The 15,698-nt window shown below is 41.0% G+C and overlaps 1 protein-coding gene across 19 annotated transcripts in view; it reads left to right on the forward strand.

Annotated features, from left to right (window-relative positions):
- rapgef6 (Rap guanine nucleotide exchange factor (GEF) 6) overlaps positions 1-15,698 on the forward strand; it is a 721,150-nt gene that overhangs the window by 359,890 nt on the left and 345,562 nt on the right. For all 19 annotated transcript variants that reach the window (XR_009655729.1, XM_060935824.1, XM_060935835.1 and 16 more), the window contains 5 exons: positions 7,204-7,368; positions 7,627-7,734; positions 7,891-8,091; positions 12,032-12,140; positions 12,258-12,501. Coding sequence is in view for 18 of the 19 variants with exons in the window: in XM_060935824.1 (XP_060791807.1) it covers positions 7,204-7,368; positions 7,627-7,734; positions 7,891-8,091; positions 12,032-12,140; positions 12,258-12,501 (827 nt within the window). In the remaining variant the exon portion in view is untranslated. The remainder of the gene's footprint in view (positions 1-7,203; positions 7,369-7,626; positions 7,735-7,890; positions 8,092-12,031; positions 12,141-12,257; positions 12,502-15,698) is intronic.

The following is a 15,698-nucleotide window of genomic DNA, read 5'->3' on the forward strand; positions in this document are numbered from 1 at the left end:
CTCTGGGCCAAGGCTCATTTAAAATGGACTGTGGCAAAGTGGAAAACTGTTCTGTGGTCAGACGAATCAAAATTTGAAGTTCTTTATGGAAATCAGGGACGCCGTGTCATTCGGACTAAAGAGGAGAAGGACGACCCAAGTTATCAGTGCTCAGTTCAGAAGCCTGCATCTCTGATGGTATGGGGTTGCATTAGTGCGTGTGGCATGGGCAGCTTACACATCTGGAAAAAGACACCATCAATGCTGAAAGGTGTATCCAGGTTCTAGAGCAACATATGCTCCCATCCAGACGACGTCTCTTTCAGGGAAGACCTTGCATTTTCCAACATGACAATGCAAAACCACATACTGCATCAATTACAGCATCATGGCTGCGTAGAAGAAGGGTCCGGGTACTGAACTGGCCAGCCTGCAGTCCAGATCTTTCACCCATAGAAGACATTTGGCGCATTGTAAAACGGAAGATACGACAAAAAAGACCTAAGACAGTTGAGCAACTAGAATCCTACATTAGACAAGAATGGGTTAACATTCCTATCCCTAAACTTGAGCAACTTGTCTCCTCAGTCCCCAGACGTTTACAGACTGTTGTAAAGAGAAAAGGGGATGTCTCACAGTGGTAAACATGGCCTTGTCCCAACTTTGATATGTGTTGTCATGAAATTTAAAATCACCTAATTTTTCTCTTTAAATGATACATTTTCTCAGTTTAAACATTTGATATATCATCTATGTTCTATTCTGAATAAAATATGAAATTTTGAAACTTCCACATCATTGCATTCCGTTTTTATTTACAATTTGTACTTTGTCCCAACTTTTTTGGAATCGGGGTTGTATTTTATAATCAATACGAAATTTGATTGGGAGCCAATGCAGTGTGGATAAGACAGGTGTGATGTGGTCATATTTTCTAGTTCTAGTAAGGACTCTTGCTGCTGCATTTTGAACTAACTGGAGCGTGTTTATGCACTTATTGGAACATCCAGACAGTAAGGCATTACAATAATCCAACCTGGAGGTAACGAAAGCATGAACTAGTTTTTCCGCGTCATGTAGTGACATTAAATTTCTTAGCAGTATTTCTGAGATGAAAGAAAGCTATCCGGGTAGTTATCAATGTGAGTTTCGAATGAAAGACTGGGGTCAATAATCACTCCGAGGTCTTTTACTGCTGCACGTGAAGAAATAGAAAGGCCATCCAGAGTCACTGTGTAATCAGAAAACTTACTTCTAGCTGTATGTGGTCCTAGTACCAGTACTTCAGTCTTGTCAGAGTTAAGCAGAAGGAAATTAATAAGCATCCAGTGTCTAATGTCCTTAACACATTCCTCAATTCTATTAAGCTGGTGTCTTTCATCAGGTTTTGCAGAAACATACAACTGTGTGTCATCAGCATAACAGTGGAAACTAATACAATGTTTACGAATAATATCACCCAGAGGTAACATGTATAAAGAAAAAAGCAGTGGACCCAAGACAGAACCTTGTGGAACACCAGACTTCACCTCAGTACGTCTAGAAATATCACCATTTATCAACATGCTGGTAACGATCAGTTAAATAAGAACTGAGCCAGGAGAGGGCCGTTCCCTTAACTCCCACAACATTTTCTAGTCTATCCAGACGAATGGAATGATCAATGGTATCAAATGCTGCACTAAGGTCAAGCAACACAAGTAGCGAGACACAGCCCTGATTGACACAGCCAATAATTACACAAAACACCATGTGAATATTTAAACCTTTAGACGCTACAAACATTTTCCCCGCATCTCAATGCCCCGTTAGCACAACAATTTCCTTGCATTCACAACAAAATAAAAATAAACGCGAGCTTACCGGCTGTCTGTTCAGGTCTTGACAATGGTAAAACTTCTACACAGCTTCAGAAAATGCTCGGCAAGTGATCGAGTTTGTATTCGCGCTGCAGCAGCCTATTTTTTTGCTGTTCAGTCCTCGCACCCGACCAGGAAGTCAGCGTGTCGCTTTGTTCTCCTTGATTGTGCGCAGGTGAGTAATTAACGCACTTGCATATCGGCTGACAAAAAGGGCGTTCACCGCGACAACAACAATGATATTTTTTGATTGGCTGTTGGGTAGCTACATTTCTCAATTTATTGATCGTTGTGTGGCAAGCTATTTCTGAACTCTGCGGGAAACCACTTGATGCCTGCTCTTCGTTCACAGTTAAAAAAATAGCGGTGCACCTTGGTGGGCGTTGTCTTCGTAATTTCTGTGCGTGAGAGATACAAGGTGTGGCGTGTGAACTGCTTGAAATGCGTGTCTCACGCTCAATGCGTGAGACTTGAGAGCCCTATGACTGTACAAGAACGAGCTAAAATCACACCTGAACATGGTAAGAGATTAGTTTCTTTATGCAAGAAGCATCTTGAAGCTGTCATTGCAAACAAAGACTTCTCCACCAAGTATTAAATAAATTTCACTTGGCGGTTTCAATACTTTTTTTTCCCTGTGTCATTCCATTTTATTGCACATACATTTTCTTTATGAATTTGAATATAATTTATTTTTCTGTTTAGTTTGTGCTCATACCAATGTCTGCTCAACATGTGAATAGCTGCATTGGAAATATGTTTAATAGAAAAATACAACCCCAATTTCAAAAAAGTTGGGACATTGTGTAAAGCACAAAGAAAAATGGAATGTGAAGATTTGCAACTCATGGAAAGCCTATATTTCCTTGAAAATAGTGCAAATACAATATATTGAACGTTGAAACCAAGAAATTTTATTAGTTTTTTTTTTTTGGGGGGGGAGGGGGTGTTTATTTATTTATTTTTCAAATATATGCTCATTTTGATGTCAGCAGCACTTTCCAAAAAAGTTGGGACAGGGGCAACAAAGACTGAAAAAGTTGTTTAATGCTAAAATATAAATAAACAAACAAAACTAATTTGGTTAATTGGCAAAAGGTCAGTAACATGATTGGGTATAAAACGAGCATCCCAGAGAGGCTGAGTCCATTAGAAGTAAAGATGGGGAGGGGTTCACCACTCTGTGAAAGATTGCATGGGCATCTGTGGTACATAATATCATTCAGAGTATCTGGAGAAATCTTTGTATGCAAGCGACAAGGCTAAAAACTGTCATTGGCTTATGATCTTCTGAATCTCAGGTGACACTGCATTAAAAGCAGACACCTGTCTGTAGTGGAAATCACTGCATGGGTAAGGAACACTTCAGAAAGCCATCGTCTGTGAAAACAGTTCATTACTGCATCCACAAATGCTAGTTACAACCATATATAAAAAATATCCAGAAATGCTGCCACATTCTCTGGGCCTGAGCTGTTTTACAATGGACTGAGGTAAAGTGGAAAATTGTCCTGAGGTCTGACGAATCAAAAGTAGAAATTCTTTTTAAAAATCATGGACACCATGTCCTCCAGGCTAAAGAGGAGAGGGACCATCCAGCTTATCAGTGCACAGTTCAAAAGCCAGCATCTGTAATGGTATGGGTGTGCATTAGTGCACATGAAATGGGTAGCTTGTACATCTGGGAAGGCATCATTAATGCTGAATGATATATACATGTCTCATATGCTGCCATCCAGACAAAATCTTTTTCAGGGAAGCCTTCCTTCTTTCAGCAAGACAATGACAGACTGCTTTCTGCACACATTAAAACTGCATGGCTCTGTCATAAGAGTCCAGGTGCTGAACTGGCCTGCTTGCAGTCCAGACCTGTCTCCCATTGAAAACATTTTGCGCATTATGAAGTTCAAAATGCGACAAAGGAGACTGAACTGTTGAGCAACTGAAATTGTATATCAGGCAACAATGGGACAACATTTCTCTTTCAAAACTACCGCAATTGGTCTCCTCAGTTCCCAAACGTTTACAGAGTGTTAAAAGTAGAGGTGATACAGCACAGTGGTAAACATGCTCCTGTCACAACTTTTTTGAAATGTGTTGCTGACATCAAATTCAAAATGAGCATATATTTAAAAAAAAATAGAATTTATCAGTTTCAACATTTGATATGTTGTCTTTGTACCATTTTCAATGAAATATAGGGTTTCCATGATTTGCAAACTATCGCATTCTGTTTTTATTTACAGTTTACACAGCGTCCCAACTTTTTTGGAATTGGGGTTGTAGGTGATGTGTTCAATACTCATTTCTCCCATTGATAGAAATACATGTTTGGCATGCTTGAAACTGGAACAGGCAGGCTGTCCTAATTGCTAATTGTTTGGGGGAGTTAAATCCTTGATATTTATCTTCGCTTGCACATTCTGCTCTCTGCTTAATGAAGGTTATGTTGACCAGTAATATCCTTCAGTGCTGTTGCTCCCAAACTCTGGAATTCTCTTCCTTAATCTCTGTGATTTGCTGTTCTTTCTCTACTTACCGTATCTTTTCAATGAGCATTTCTCTTCCTCTCTTACTGCTTCGACTTTTTTTTCTTCTCCGTCCCTCCTGTAAAGCGACCTTGGGTTTGTGAAAGGTGCAGTAGAAATGTAATTTATTATTATTATGTACATTTTCAAGAAGTAAAGGCCAAATTTTTTGGCTAGCTACAGTTTTTGTCATTGCTTCATCTATGTGTTCATCTGTGTGTCTGTCGGATTTTCCTTTGCACAGTATCTCAAGAACAAATGGTTGAATGTTTACATGGAGTTCTCATTTTAATGAGCAGATGAACTGATTTAGATTTTGAAATTGATCCAAACAAGGTCACGGTCACAGCAAGAACAAATGTCTGAAATAGTGTTTGTTTGTTTTTTTTAAATAAACCCCTATCATGTGTGGGTGGGGAGGAGGCAGGGCTGTAACTATGATATTATATATTCAGGGAACGCCCCCCCCCCAATATTTAAATATGCTCAAAATGCCCCCCAATATATTGATATAAAAAAAAAAGTTATAATATTTGCTATGCTACAAAAGGCAACCATGCACCACCATCCAAAATAATCATTGGAAAATATCATAATCATGATTTTAAAAATTGCCATTTTTATTACTACTGGTTCTAGTAGTATGGTGTACTCTGTGTATGATGTGCCTTGGCTAGAAGGGGGTGGGGCCCCAAGCCCTTTTTGCCTACGGCCTTCGAGTCCCGAAAAATGTACCAGGCACTTGGTCTCGCAGTGTTATGCTCAATATTTGTCAGGATGTTAGCTAGCAAGCATACATTGTGTGCATTAGCTAGCTAACAGCTGCATTCTGTGAAAAAATTAAAAGGAAATTAAAAGTTTATTCCATGTTTTCGTGAAAAATTTTAAATATTTTACAATGACAGGAAATTAGTTTTCAAATTTTGAAAATTTTCTGTTTTAGGGGGATTGGTAAGGGGTTGGGGACCCACAGACCGCCTGGCAGATTTGGTCCCTCCAATGCTGACTCCATGGCTAAAGCCATGGTACTGTAAGAGGACACTGAAGATGGGAAACTTATGTGCACTCATATCTTTTTCACTGCACTATTTAGCGCCCTTGCAAACATTCAAAGAAAATGCACCAACTGAAAAACAGCCAAAAGCTTGTGGCTTTCGTCCTGTTCAAGGTGTTTTTTTTTTTTGTGAGAGAGAGATAGATATTGTGGTAGTCTGGCAGTAATAAGACACAGGTGAGAATCATCCCATGTTATCTGCCGGTTCAATCCATCTTCTCTCTGTCTATAGCTGATGCTCAACCATTCTCTGCTGCCAAATTTTTCTTCAATAACTTCCTTCATATTTGAGGTATATTTTATGAGTATATTTATGGCATATAAATTTGTAACAAGAAGAACTAGACTTGGTGGTGGAGGCATCCACTTCAACATCGTTGGTGTCCAGTTCGAATGTTTTGGCTAAGCAGCACTGCATATTGCTACTGTAAACAGCACTGCACTAGCATTTTAGCGCACTAGCATGTGCTAGTTTTAATCTTTTTGGGGGTGAGGGATGGGATGGGGCAGACCTGGGCATTTTACGGCCCGCGGACCGCATCCGTCCCTTTGGTTCATTCTGACCGGCCCGCGTAAGGTTAATTAGAAATTACAAAATAAATGTATTTTCTAATTTTACCTCATGCATGGACTGAATGTGCACTGCTTTTATTTTGAAGTTGTGTTCAACAAAAACGCAATGTGCGTGACATGAACATGACATGAAATCCCATGAAACCTAATCCCGCGATAACTACTTCCGTAATTTGTCCAGACCAACCACAAACTTGTATGTCATCCTTCAAACGGTCCAGCCAATCACATAGTGTGACGTCACCAGCAGGCGCCGGAGCCCGAGCTGATCTGTAGATCTGATACCTACACCGAATCGACGTTTTCAGTGATGAAGTTTAACAAATCCAGGTATAGATCCTCTCTCACCAATGATCATCTGTCAGCTGTGCTTCACATCTCCACCTCAGACATTCAACCTGACTTTGATGCACTCGTTAAAGACCAACAGAGACAAGATTTCTCTTGCTGAACAAATAAAAGACTGAAAACACCAAATGAGGTGATTAGACTACAAATGTGGGCATCATTATTATAATATGATGTATCTTGCTTGATATTTGTAGTAGAAAGACAATATTGTGATGTCTTCATTGTGTTTTGGGGTGAATGTGACTGAAAAAAATGGTACAAACGTTCACATTTTGTTAACCATTGTTTTGGGAAATTTGATTGAATAAATGACATTTTTTGTAAGGCAACCTCTTTTTTTCCATACTCTTACCAGTCTTAGCAGCTTGTAAAAACAATGTTATTTACTGCTTTATATAAAGAAATAAATCACAAGTTTACCTTTACAGAGGCAACTTGATTTTCATTTATTTATTTGGCAGATATTCTTTTTCTCCCCTTGTTGGTTACTCAGCTGCACTGCTCTCTTTACCTTCCCCCTTCCTTTCTCTTTCTACCTTCCATTTCCCCTTGGTCCTGACCCCAAATTTTACTCATGTTATAAGCAAATTGAAAACAAGGTACAAAAACGGATTTAATTCAGTTTTATCTGAATTGGATTTAAAATTCTATTTTAGACTGCCATAAACTGGTACAGATGTAGATTTATATTTGTGACTACCGTGTGGAAAAATGTTTTGTAGTTAAATGAAAATCAACACAATTTGTTCTTCTGAATTCATTGAAATAAATTACCTTAAATGCCAGTGAAAGTTTTCCTATTTTGTATCGCATGAGGTTTGCTTTATATGGTATTTTTGTGCTATATTGTATGATTCAGGGCACGCCAGAAAGATTGATTATGCACTTGGTGGAGGAGCCTTCAGTAGTGGATCCAACCTACATTGAGGATTTCCTCCTCACCTACCGCACATTCCTTTGCAGCCCCATAGATGTGTGCAATAAGCTACTAGAGTGGTTCAAAGTGGACAGTCTGAGAGACACGGTATGTATGTGCATGTCGGCATGTGTCTTAACTATGTGAATATGACAAAGGGATTCCCACTTTTAGCTACCAATGATAACAGTCTCATTTTGGAATGTGGTTTTACTTTAAATTTCTCTTTGGCATTGTAGAACATGTCTTTCTTGCATAATAAATTTATCATTAAATAAATGTATAGTTTAGAAAATGTAACAGATTTTGAAATGTGATTAATTTCAAACTTTATTAATTTCTTAAACTATTTTCTGCTTTATGCAGGTTACACGGATAGTGTTGTTATGGGTGAATAATCATTTTAATGATTTTGAAGGAAATCCTTCAATGACACAGTTTCTAGAGGACTTTGAGAAGTTGCTGGTTGAAGTGGTGAGACTTGCTTTTAATGGTGCGATCTTTGGTGATAATGTGATAAAGAACAACTAATACACACATACAGACAAGTGTTTGACAGTGGTGAGATGTCACAAGACAGTACAGACAAAATATATATAACATGTAAGCTTGTTTCTCCCTCACCCATAGAAAATGAATGGCCATTTGCGGTTGCTGAACATGGCCTCAGCAGCTAAAGCCAAGTTGCGTCAGGTCATCCTGCAGAAAGCAAACAGAGACTCACTACTGCCTTTTAGCCTGCTAGGAGGCAGTGAGAGGGGCTTCGGCATCTTCATAGACAGTGTGAAGGACAGTGAAGCCACTGAGGCTGGACTCAAAAGAGGAGATCAGGTAAAGTGACTTTCACAAAACGTTACTGCTGAAAAACAAAACTGTTATGGGTGTCTTTTATTTATATTATTTACTCAGCTAAAAATAAGTTTTTGGGGGTCCCCCCCCCAAAATCGCATTTTCAAGTTTTTAAAATATTTTGTGTTTTTTGTAAGTTTATGGTATGTTCACTTTATAGTATGAATGTGTTATCTTTTGCTGTGTTGTGCAATATGTTCATGTTACTCCATAAAACTTTGTTAGTGTGTGAACATATCTGCACATACAGTGATGTTTGAAAGTTTGCGAACCCTTTAGAATTTTCTATATTTCTGCATAAATATGACCTAAAACATCAGATTTTCACACAAAGTCCTAAAAGTAGATAAAGAGAACCCAGTTTAAAAAATGAGACACAAATATTATACTTGCTCATTTATTTATTGAGGAAAATAATCCAATATTACATATCTGTGAGTGGCAAAAGTATGTGAACCTTTGCTTTCAGTATCTGGTGTGACCCCCTTGTGTAGCAATAACTGCAACTAAACTTTTCCGGTAACTGTTGATCAGTCCTGCACACCAGCTTGGAGGAATTTTAGCCCATACAGAACAGCTTCAACTCTGGGATGTTGGTGGGTTTCCTCACATGAACTGCTCGCTTCAGGTCCTTCCACAACATTTTGATTGGATTAAGGTCAGGACTTTGACTTGGCCATTCCAAAACATTAACTTTATTCTTCTTTAACCATTCTTTGGTAGAACGACTTGTGTGCTTAGGGTCGTTGTCTTGATGCATGACCCACCTGCTCTTGAGATTCAGTTCATGGACAGATGTCCTGACATTTTCCTTTAGAATTCACTGGTATAATTCAGAATTCATTGTTCCATCAATGATGGCAAGCAGTCCTGGCCCAGATGCAGCAAAACAGGTCCAAACCATGATACTACCACCACCATGTTTCACAGATGGGATAAGGTTCTTATGCTGGAATGCAGTGTTTTTCCTTTCTCCAAACATAATGCTTCTCATTTAAACCAAAAAGTTATATTTTGGTCTCATCCATCCACAAAACATTTTTCCAATAACCTTCTGGCTTGTCCATGTGATCTTTAGCAAACTGCAGACAAGCAGCAATGTTCTTTTTGGAGAGCAGTGGCTTTCTCCTTGCAACCCTGCTGTGCACACCCTTGTTGTTCAGTGTTCTCCTGATGGTGGATTCATGAACATTAACATTAGCCAATGTGAGAGAGGCCTTCAGTTGCTTAGAAGTTACCCTGGGGTCCTTTGTGACCTCGCCGACTATTACATGCCTTGCTATTGGAGTGATCTTTGTTGGTCGACCACTCCTGGGGAGGGTAACAATGGTCTTGAATTTCTTCCATTTGTACACAATCTGTCTGACTGTGGATTGGTGGAGTCCAAACTCCTTAGAGATGGTTTTGTAACCTTTTCCAGCCTGATGAGCATCAACAGCGCTTCTTCTGAGGTCCTCAGAAATCTTCTTTGTTTGTGCCATGATACACTTCCACAAATGTGTTGTGAGGATCAGACTTTGGCCCTGTTTACATTATTTCGAATCAGCGGATCATCAGATTAATGTTTGTAAAACGATTCGCGTGCACACAGCAACGCCAATACACGATTCGCGTGCACACAGCAACGCCAATACATGGATACGCTAATCACATGACTAATTAGACGGCACGTCACATGATCCCAGTGCATATCGGGCATGCGCAAGTCACTCACCACTTGCAAGTGGAAGGATGGCAAGCGAACACCTTCTCCAGCAGATAAACACACCTGGCTGTGATGTTCATGTTCTCACTGAGTTTAAGCGCCTGAAGGAGGTTGAAATGTGTAAATAAACCTCAGTGCAGCTCAGCGCTTCCTCCTGCGCTCCAAATCACTCCGCCCTGAACAGCGAGTGCCCTCTGGAGGGTGCGTACTCTGGCCCTGCGCAGCTCACAGAGCGCGCGAGTGAAGCGCACGAGCAGTGATTCGGGACTGAGCCGCTGTGTGTGAGATCCCAACACCAGCGAATCAGGAAGGTGGATGTCACAGTGACGTTGTCCAATGACGACATCAGCTAGAGCTCAGCACAGCGTATCTGTGTATCCTCAATGTTTACACAGCACCGGACCAGACACGAACTGGATTGAATACGTGGGCTCTGGCGGATTCCCGTTTCCCGGCGTTTCCTGGCGTTTTAATGTAAACTAGAGCCCTGCACTCCCGCGGGAGTCCCACGGGACTCGCGGGACCCGCCGCAAAGCAGTGCGGCGCGGGACAAATTTTGAAAGCTCATTGCGGGCGGGACCGGAAGTGCACATATGCGCGCGCGGGCAGGAGCGGGAGTGCACATATGCAGTGCGGGTGGGAGCGGTGACAAGCTGCAGTCCCGCTAACTAAAAACGTGCTTGAAATAAAATTTATAAATTATTAATTTATGTCTATCATATATAATTTGTGCTGGATATATTATTTGGCATTAATAAAAACATTTTAAGATACCTAAATTTGCAGAGAAAGTCAGATTGAGTGAGAAATGGCATCTTAAAATTGCCATTGATCACCCTAAGGGGAAACTCTTTGATCACTCTAATGACTCGCAGTTCACACCCAACTAGCAAGAGAACATGAGTGAATTGATTTACTTGTTGCGTTAGTCTACAACTTTAATCAGAGAGACAGGTTACACAGTGACGGTAGGCTTGACTCAATGCTATCCCAGAAATCCTTCCTGTAATATGCAAATTTGGCTGTCCAATCAGAGGCGGCCAAATTTGCATATTACAGGAAGGATTTCTGGGATAGCATTGAGTCAAGCCTACCGTCACTGTGTAACATGTCTCTCTGATTAAAGTTGTAGACTAACGCAAGCAGTAAATCAATTTATTTCTTTTACTAGCTCTGCGTTGCAATAAAAAAAAAACAAACATTGGTACAAAGCAAGCCCATTCACTTTTTTATGCTGATCAGAGAATTACAATGGTTTCTCATGTGATAAAAATGTGAGATTTGCGATTAAATATTTTAATCGTTTGACAGCACTAATTATTATTATTAGAGATACTACATGCTGAATTCAAAAACAAGGCAAACAATAACAAATGTGAGCTGTAGATATTTATGCTCAAATCCACTCAAAGTAGGGGGTGGGGCACCATCACGCTGTGTCAAGACAAAAGCTTTCCTGAGAAATAACGCGAACGTCTGCATCATGTGGGATTTGCGGGCGGGAGTGGGACAAAATATGGCAGGCGCGGGCGGGAGCGGGACTGAAAATCATAATTTTTTTGTGGGCGCAGGTGGGAGCGGGACTGAAAATCATAATTCTTTGCGGGCGGGAGTGAGACTGCACAATGCGGGCACGAGCGGGAGCGGGACTGAAAAATCCAACCCGCGCAGACCTCTAATGTGAACGGACAGTGCATCCGCGAAGAAAACGAGACAGATACGGTCTAATGTAAACTTGGCCTTTGATAGATCCCTGTTCTTTAAGTAAAACAGGCTGCCCACTCACACCTGATTGTCATCCCAATGATTGAAAACATCTGACTCTAATTTCACATTCAAATTAACTGTTAATCCTAGAGGTTCACATACTTTTGCCACTCACAGATATGTAATATTGGATCATTTTCCTCAATAAATAAATGACCAAGTATAATATTTTGGTCTCATTTATTTAACTGGGTTCTCTTTATCTAATTTTAGGACTTGTGTGAAAATCTGATGATGTTTTAGGTCATATTTATGGAGAAATATAAAAAATTCTAAAGGGTTCACAAACGTTCAAGCACCACTGTATGCAAAGCAATGTCATTTTGTGAAGAGTAAATTTTTTTTTTCACGTTTGTATGTAGAACACAACATTTTTTTCCCCTGTTCTTTCTCGTGTGTGTGTGTGTGTGTGTGTGTGTGTGTGTGTGTGTGTGTGTGTGTGTTTCTCAGATAATAGAGCTTAATGGACAAAATTTTGAAAACATATCTTACTCCAAAGCTATGGACATTCTAAGGAACAATACTCACCTTTCTCTCACTGTAAAGATGAATATCTTTGGTATGTTTAAAACAAGAACCTACAATCATATTACACTCAGGTTCGGGGGGGACAATAAAAGAAAGTTTGCTATTGTGGCATTTGCTCATGTGTTGAATTTAATTATTCTTGTTCTAGTCTTCAAAGAGCTTCAAAACTGTGTGAGGCATGACAAGAAAAACAGAGCCCTCCATTTTCCCAAATTTCATGAGAAGAGGGGCAACCGCTTCTCCATTGCTGAGCTGCCAGGCGACCTGGAACTTCCCACTGATAGCAAGAGTCACAAGAAAATGAAGGCCAACACAGTGTCAACTGGACGCAACAAGATTCGCAAGATGCTGGAAAAGACCAGGTTCAGCATTCTACCTCCTAAACCTTTCAGGTATGGTTTAGGTTTTCAGAAACTTGCTTTTTTTTTTTTTTAAATCTTATGTTTGTTTGTTTTTTTAAATTATGCATTTTAAAATACCTTGAATCTTAAATGAGCAACTCAAAGGAATGGGGGTACTTCTCATATTAATTCAATTTATTTATGTTTGGATTTATATGAACTGTATGGCAAATACTGCAAATATTTAAATCCAATATTTACAGAATGACAATTTTTGCGATTATTCGATTAATACTACTGTATAATGGGTGAGGTCACTGGAAGGAAAGAAAATCACAGAATAGCACCTGTGTCTGAGGGTCAGTCACCATGTTTTATGTGCATGGGCATTGTCAGTGCTGTTTGCCTTGCTCTGTACTTTGCATAATGCTTGTGTATTATTCATGGTCACTTATCTTCTGTTTTTACAACTGGCTTCACATGCACAGTGGACTGTTTGGGTAAGGGATACTCTTTTCCTTTTTTACTTTTTTCTTTCTCTCTTACAATTTTTTGTGTCTTACTTCTTACACTTCTCTGCTCCCTCCTGCTTTTCTACTTTCTTTTCCTCTGCCTTAAAAAGCAGTATTTTCCATCATTATGGGTAGATTGGTTATGAAGGACAACTGTGCATTAGATGTATGTATGGTGGGGGTGTTGTTAACATGGGTGATTTTTGTTTTTTTTTTTATTTACTGATAATCATTTTATTTTCCATTTATGGAAAATTGCATTTGGCTTCAATATAACTACATCAGAAACACAGACCACTTGCCTGCACATGGAGACATGATTCAGAGCAGTGAAGCAATTACGTCAAAATAAATACATCATTTAAAAATGTTCTTTAAAAATCCGTTCCCCTCTACTCCCCACAGAAAGTTTGACCAATCCTGCCCACTCCCAGTGACGGATTTGGTATGGGCAACATGAGCAGCCGCTCAGGGTGGCATCTTACCAGGGGTGGCATGGGATGCCTGTGTTTTAAAATTTCTTCTTACCTATGAAAATGTCCTATCGGAGTTAACTGTGCAAGCACACAATGGATCATTCACTATTTCATGCATGCCTATAAATATATGCTGCCATCAAATTAATTGAATGGCTGTTGGTTTGTTACCTTTAGATGAATAAATAAGATTAGTTTTCTAGTATTTTTTTAATATTCGTGCAGTTATTAATTATGCTTTATTTGTATATATATATATATATATATATATATATATATATAAAAACCTCCTTCTCACCCCTGGGGGGGGAGGGTGGTATCCATGCCATCCTCAAGCTCGGGTCCTCTACCAGAGGCCTGGGAGTTTGAGGGTTCTGCGCAGTATCTTCGATGTTCCTAGGACTGCGCTCTTCTGGACTGAGGCTTCAGATGTTGTTCCTGGGATTTGCTGGAGCCACTCTCCCAGTTTGGGGGTTACTGCCCCAAGTGCCCCCACTACCACGGGGACCACGCAACCCTTGACCTTCCACATCCGTTCCAGCTGCTCTTTCAACCCTTGATACTTCTCAATTTTCTCATGTTCCTTCTTCCTGATGTTGGCGTCAGCTGGGATCGCCACATCTATCACCACCACCCTCTTCTGCTCTTTGTCCATCACCACTATGTCCGGTTGGTTAGCCAGGATCTGTTTGTCAGTCTGGAAGCTGAAGTCCCACAGAACCTTGGCCCTGTTGTTCTCAGCCACCTTCTGTGGTATGGCCCATTGGGACTTGGGTACTTCTATTCCATACTGGTTGCAGATGTTCCTGTATACTATCCCAGCCACTTGGTTGTGCCTCTCCATGTACGCTGATCCAGCTAGCATCTTACACCCTGCTACTATGTGCTGGACTGTTTCAGGGGCTTCTTTGCACAGTCTGCATCTTGGGTCTGATCTACTCTGGTAGATCCTGGCCTCTATGGCTCTTGTGCTTATGGCCTGTTCTTGTGCTGCCATGATTAGTGCCTCTGTGCTGTCTGTCAGTCCTGCATTATCCAGCCACTGGTAGGATTTCTTGATATCAGCCACTTCCTCTATCTGACGGTGGTACATGCCATGTAGGGGTTTGTCTCTCCAGGTTGTCTGTTCCTCCTCCTCCTCTGCACTCTCATCAGGGTTCTGCTGCCTGAGACATTCACTTAGCAGTTCATCCTTTGGGGCCATCTTTCTGATGTATTCTCGGATTTTCGATGTTTCATCCTGGACCGTGGTCTTGATGCTCACTAGCCCTCGGCCTCCCTCTTTCCGCTTAGTGTATAGTCTCAGGGCGCTGGACTTGGGGTGGAACCCTCCATGCATGGTGAGGAGCTTTCTAGTCTTGATATCTGTGGCTTCTATCTCCTCCTTTGGCCAGTTTATGATGCCAGCGGGGTATCTGATGACTGGTAGTGCGTACATGTTGATGGCTCGGACCTTGTTCTTACCATTCAGCTGACTTTTCAGGACCTGCCTTACTCTCTGGAGGTATTTGGCTGTGGTTGACTTCCTTGTGGCCTCTTCATGGTTTCCATTAGCCTGTGGGATGCCAAGGTACTTGTAGCTGTCTTGGATATCACCTATGTTGCCCTCTGGTAGGTCAATCCCCTCAGTCCGGATCATCTTGCCTCTCTTTGAGACCATCCGGCCACACTTGTCCAATCCGAATGACATCCCTATGTCATCGCTGTAGATCCGGGTGGTGTGGATCAGCGAATCTATTTCTCGCTCGTTCCTGGCATACAGCTTGATGTCATCCATGTAGAGCAGGTGGCTGATTGTTGCCCCACTACGGAATCGGTACCCGTAGCCGCTCTTCGTGATGATCTGACTGAGGGGGTTCAGGCCTATGCAGAACAGCAGTGGTGATAGCGCATCTCCTTGGTATATGCCGCACTTGATGTTGACTTGGGCAATGGGTTTTGAGTTGGCCTCTAGGGTTGTCTTCCACATTTCCATTGAGTTCTGGATGAAGGTCCTTAGGTTCCTGTTGATCTTATACAGTTCCAGACATTCCAGTATCCATGTGTGTGGCATTGAGTCGTAGGCTTTCTTGTAGTCAATCCAGGCAGTGCACAGGTTGGTCTGTCTCTTCTTACAGTCTCGGGCGACTGTTCTATCGACCAGTAGCTGGTGCTTGGCTCCTCTGGTGTTACTGCCAATTCCTTTCTGTGCCTCGCTCATGTATTGAGCCACATGCTTACTCATTTTTGCCACAATGATGCCTGACAGGGCCTTCCATGT

Source organism: Neoarius graeffei, chromosome 12 (assembly GCF_027579695.1).
Source record: "Neoarius graeffei isolate fNeoGra1 chromosome 12, fNeoGra1.pri, whole genome shotgun sequence".
Lineage (NCBI taxonomy): Eukaryota > Metazoa > Chordata > Actinopteri > Siluriformes > Ariidae > Neoarius > Neoarius graeffei.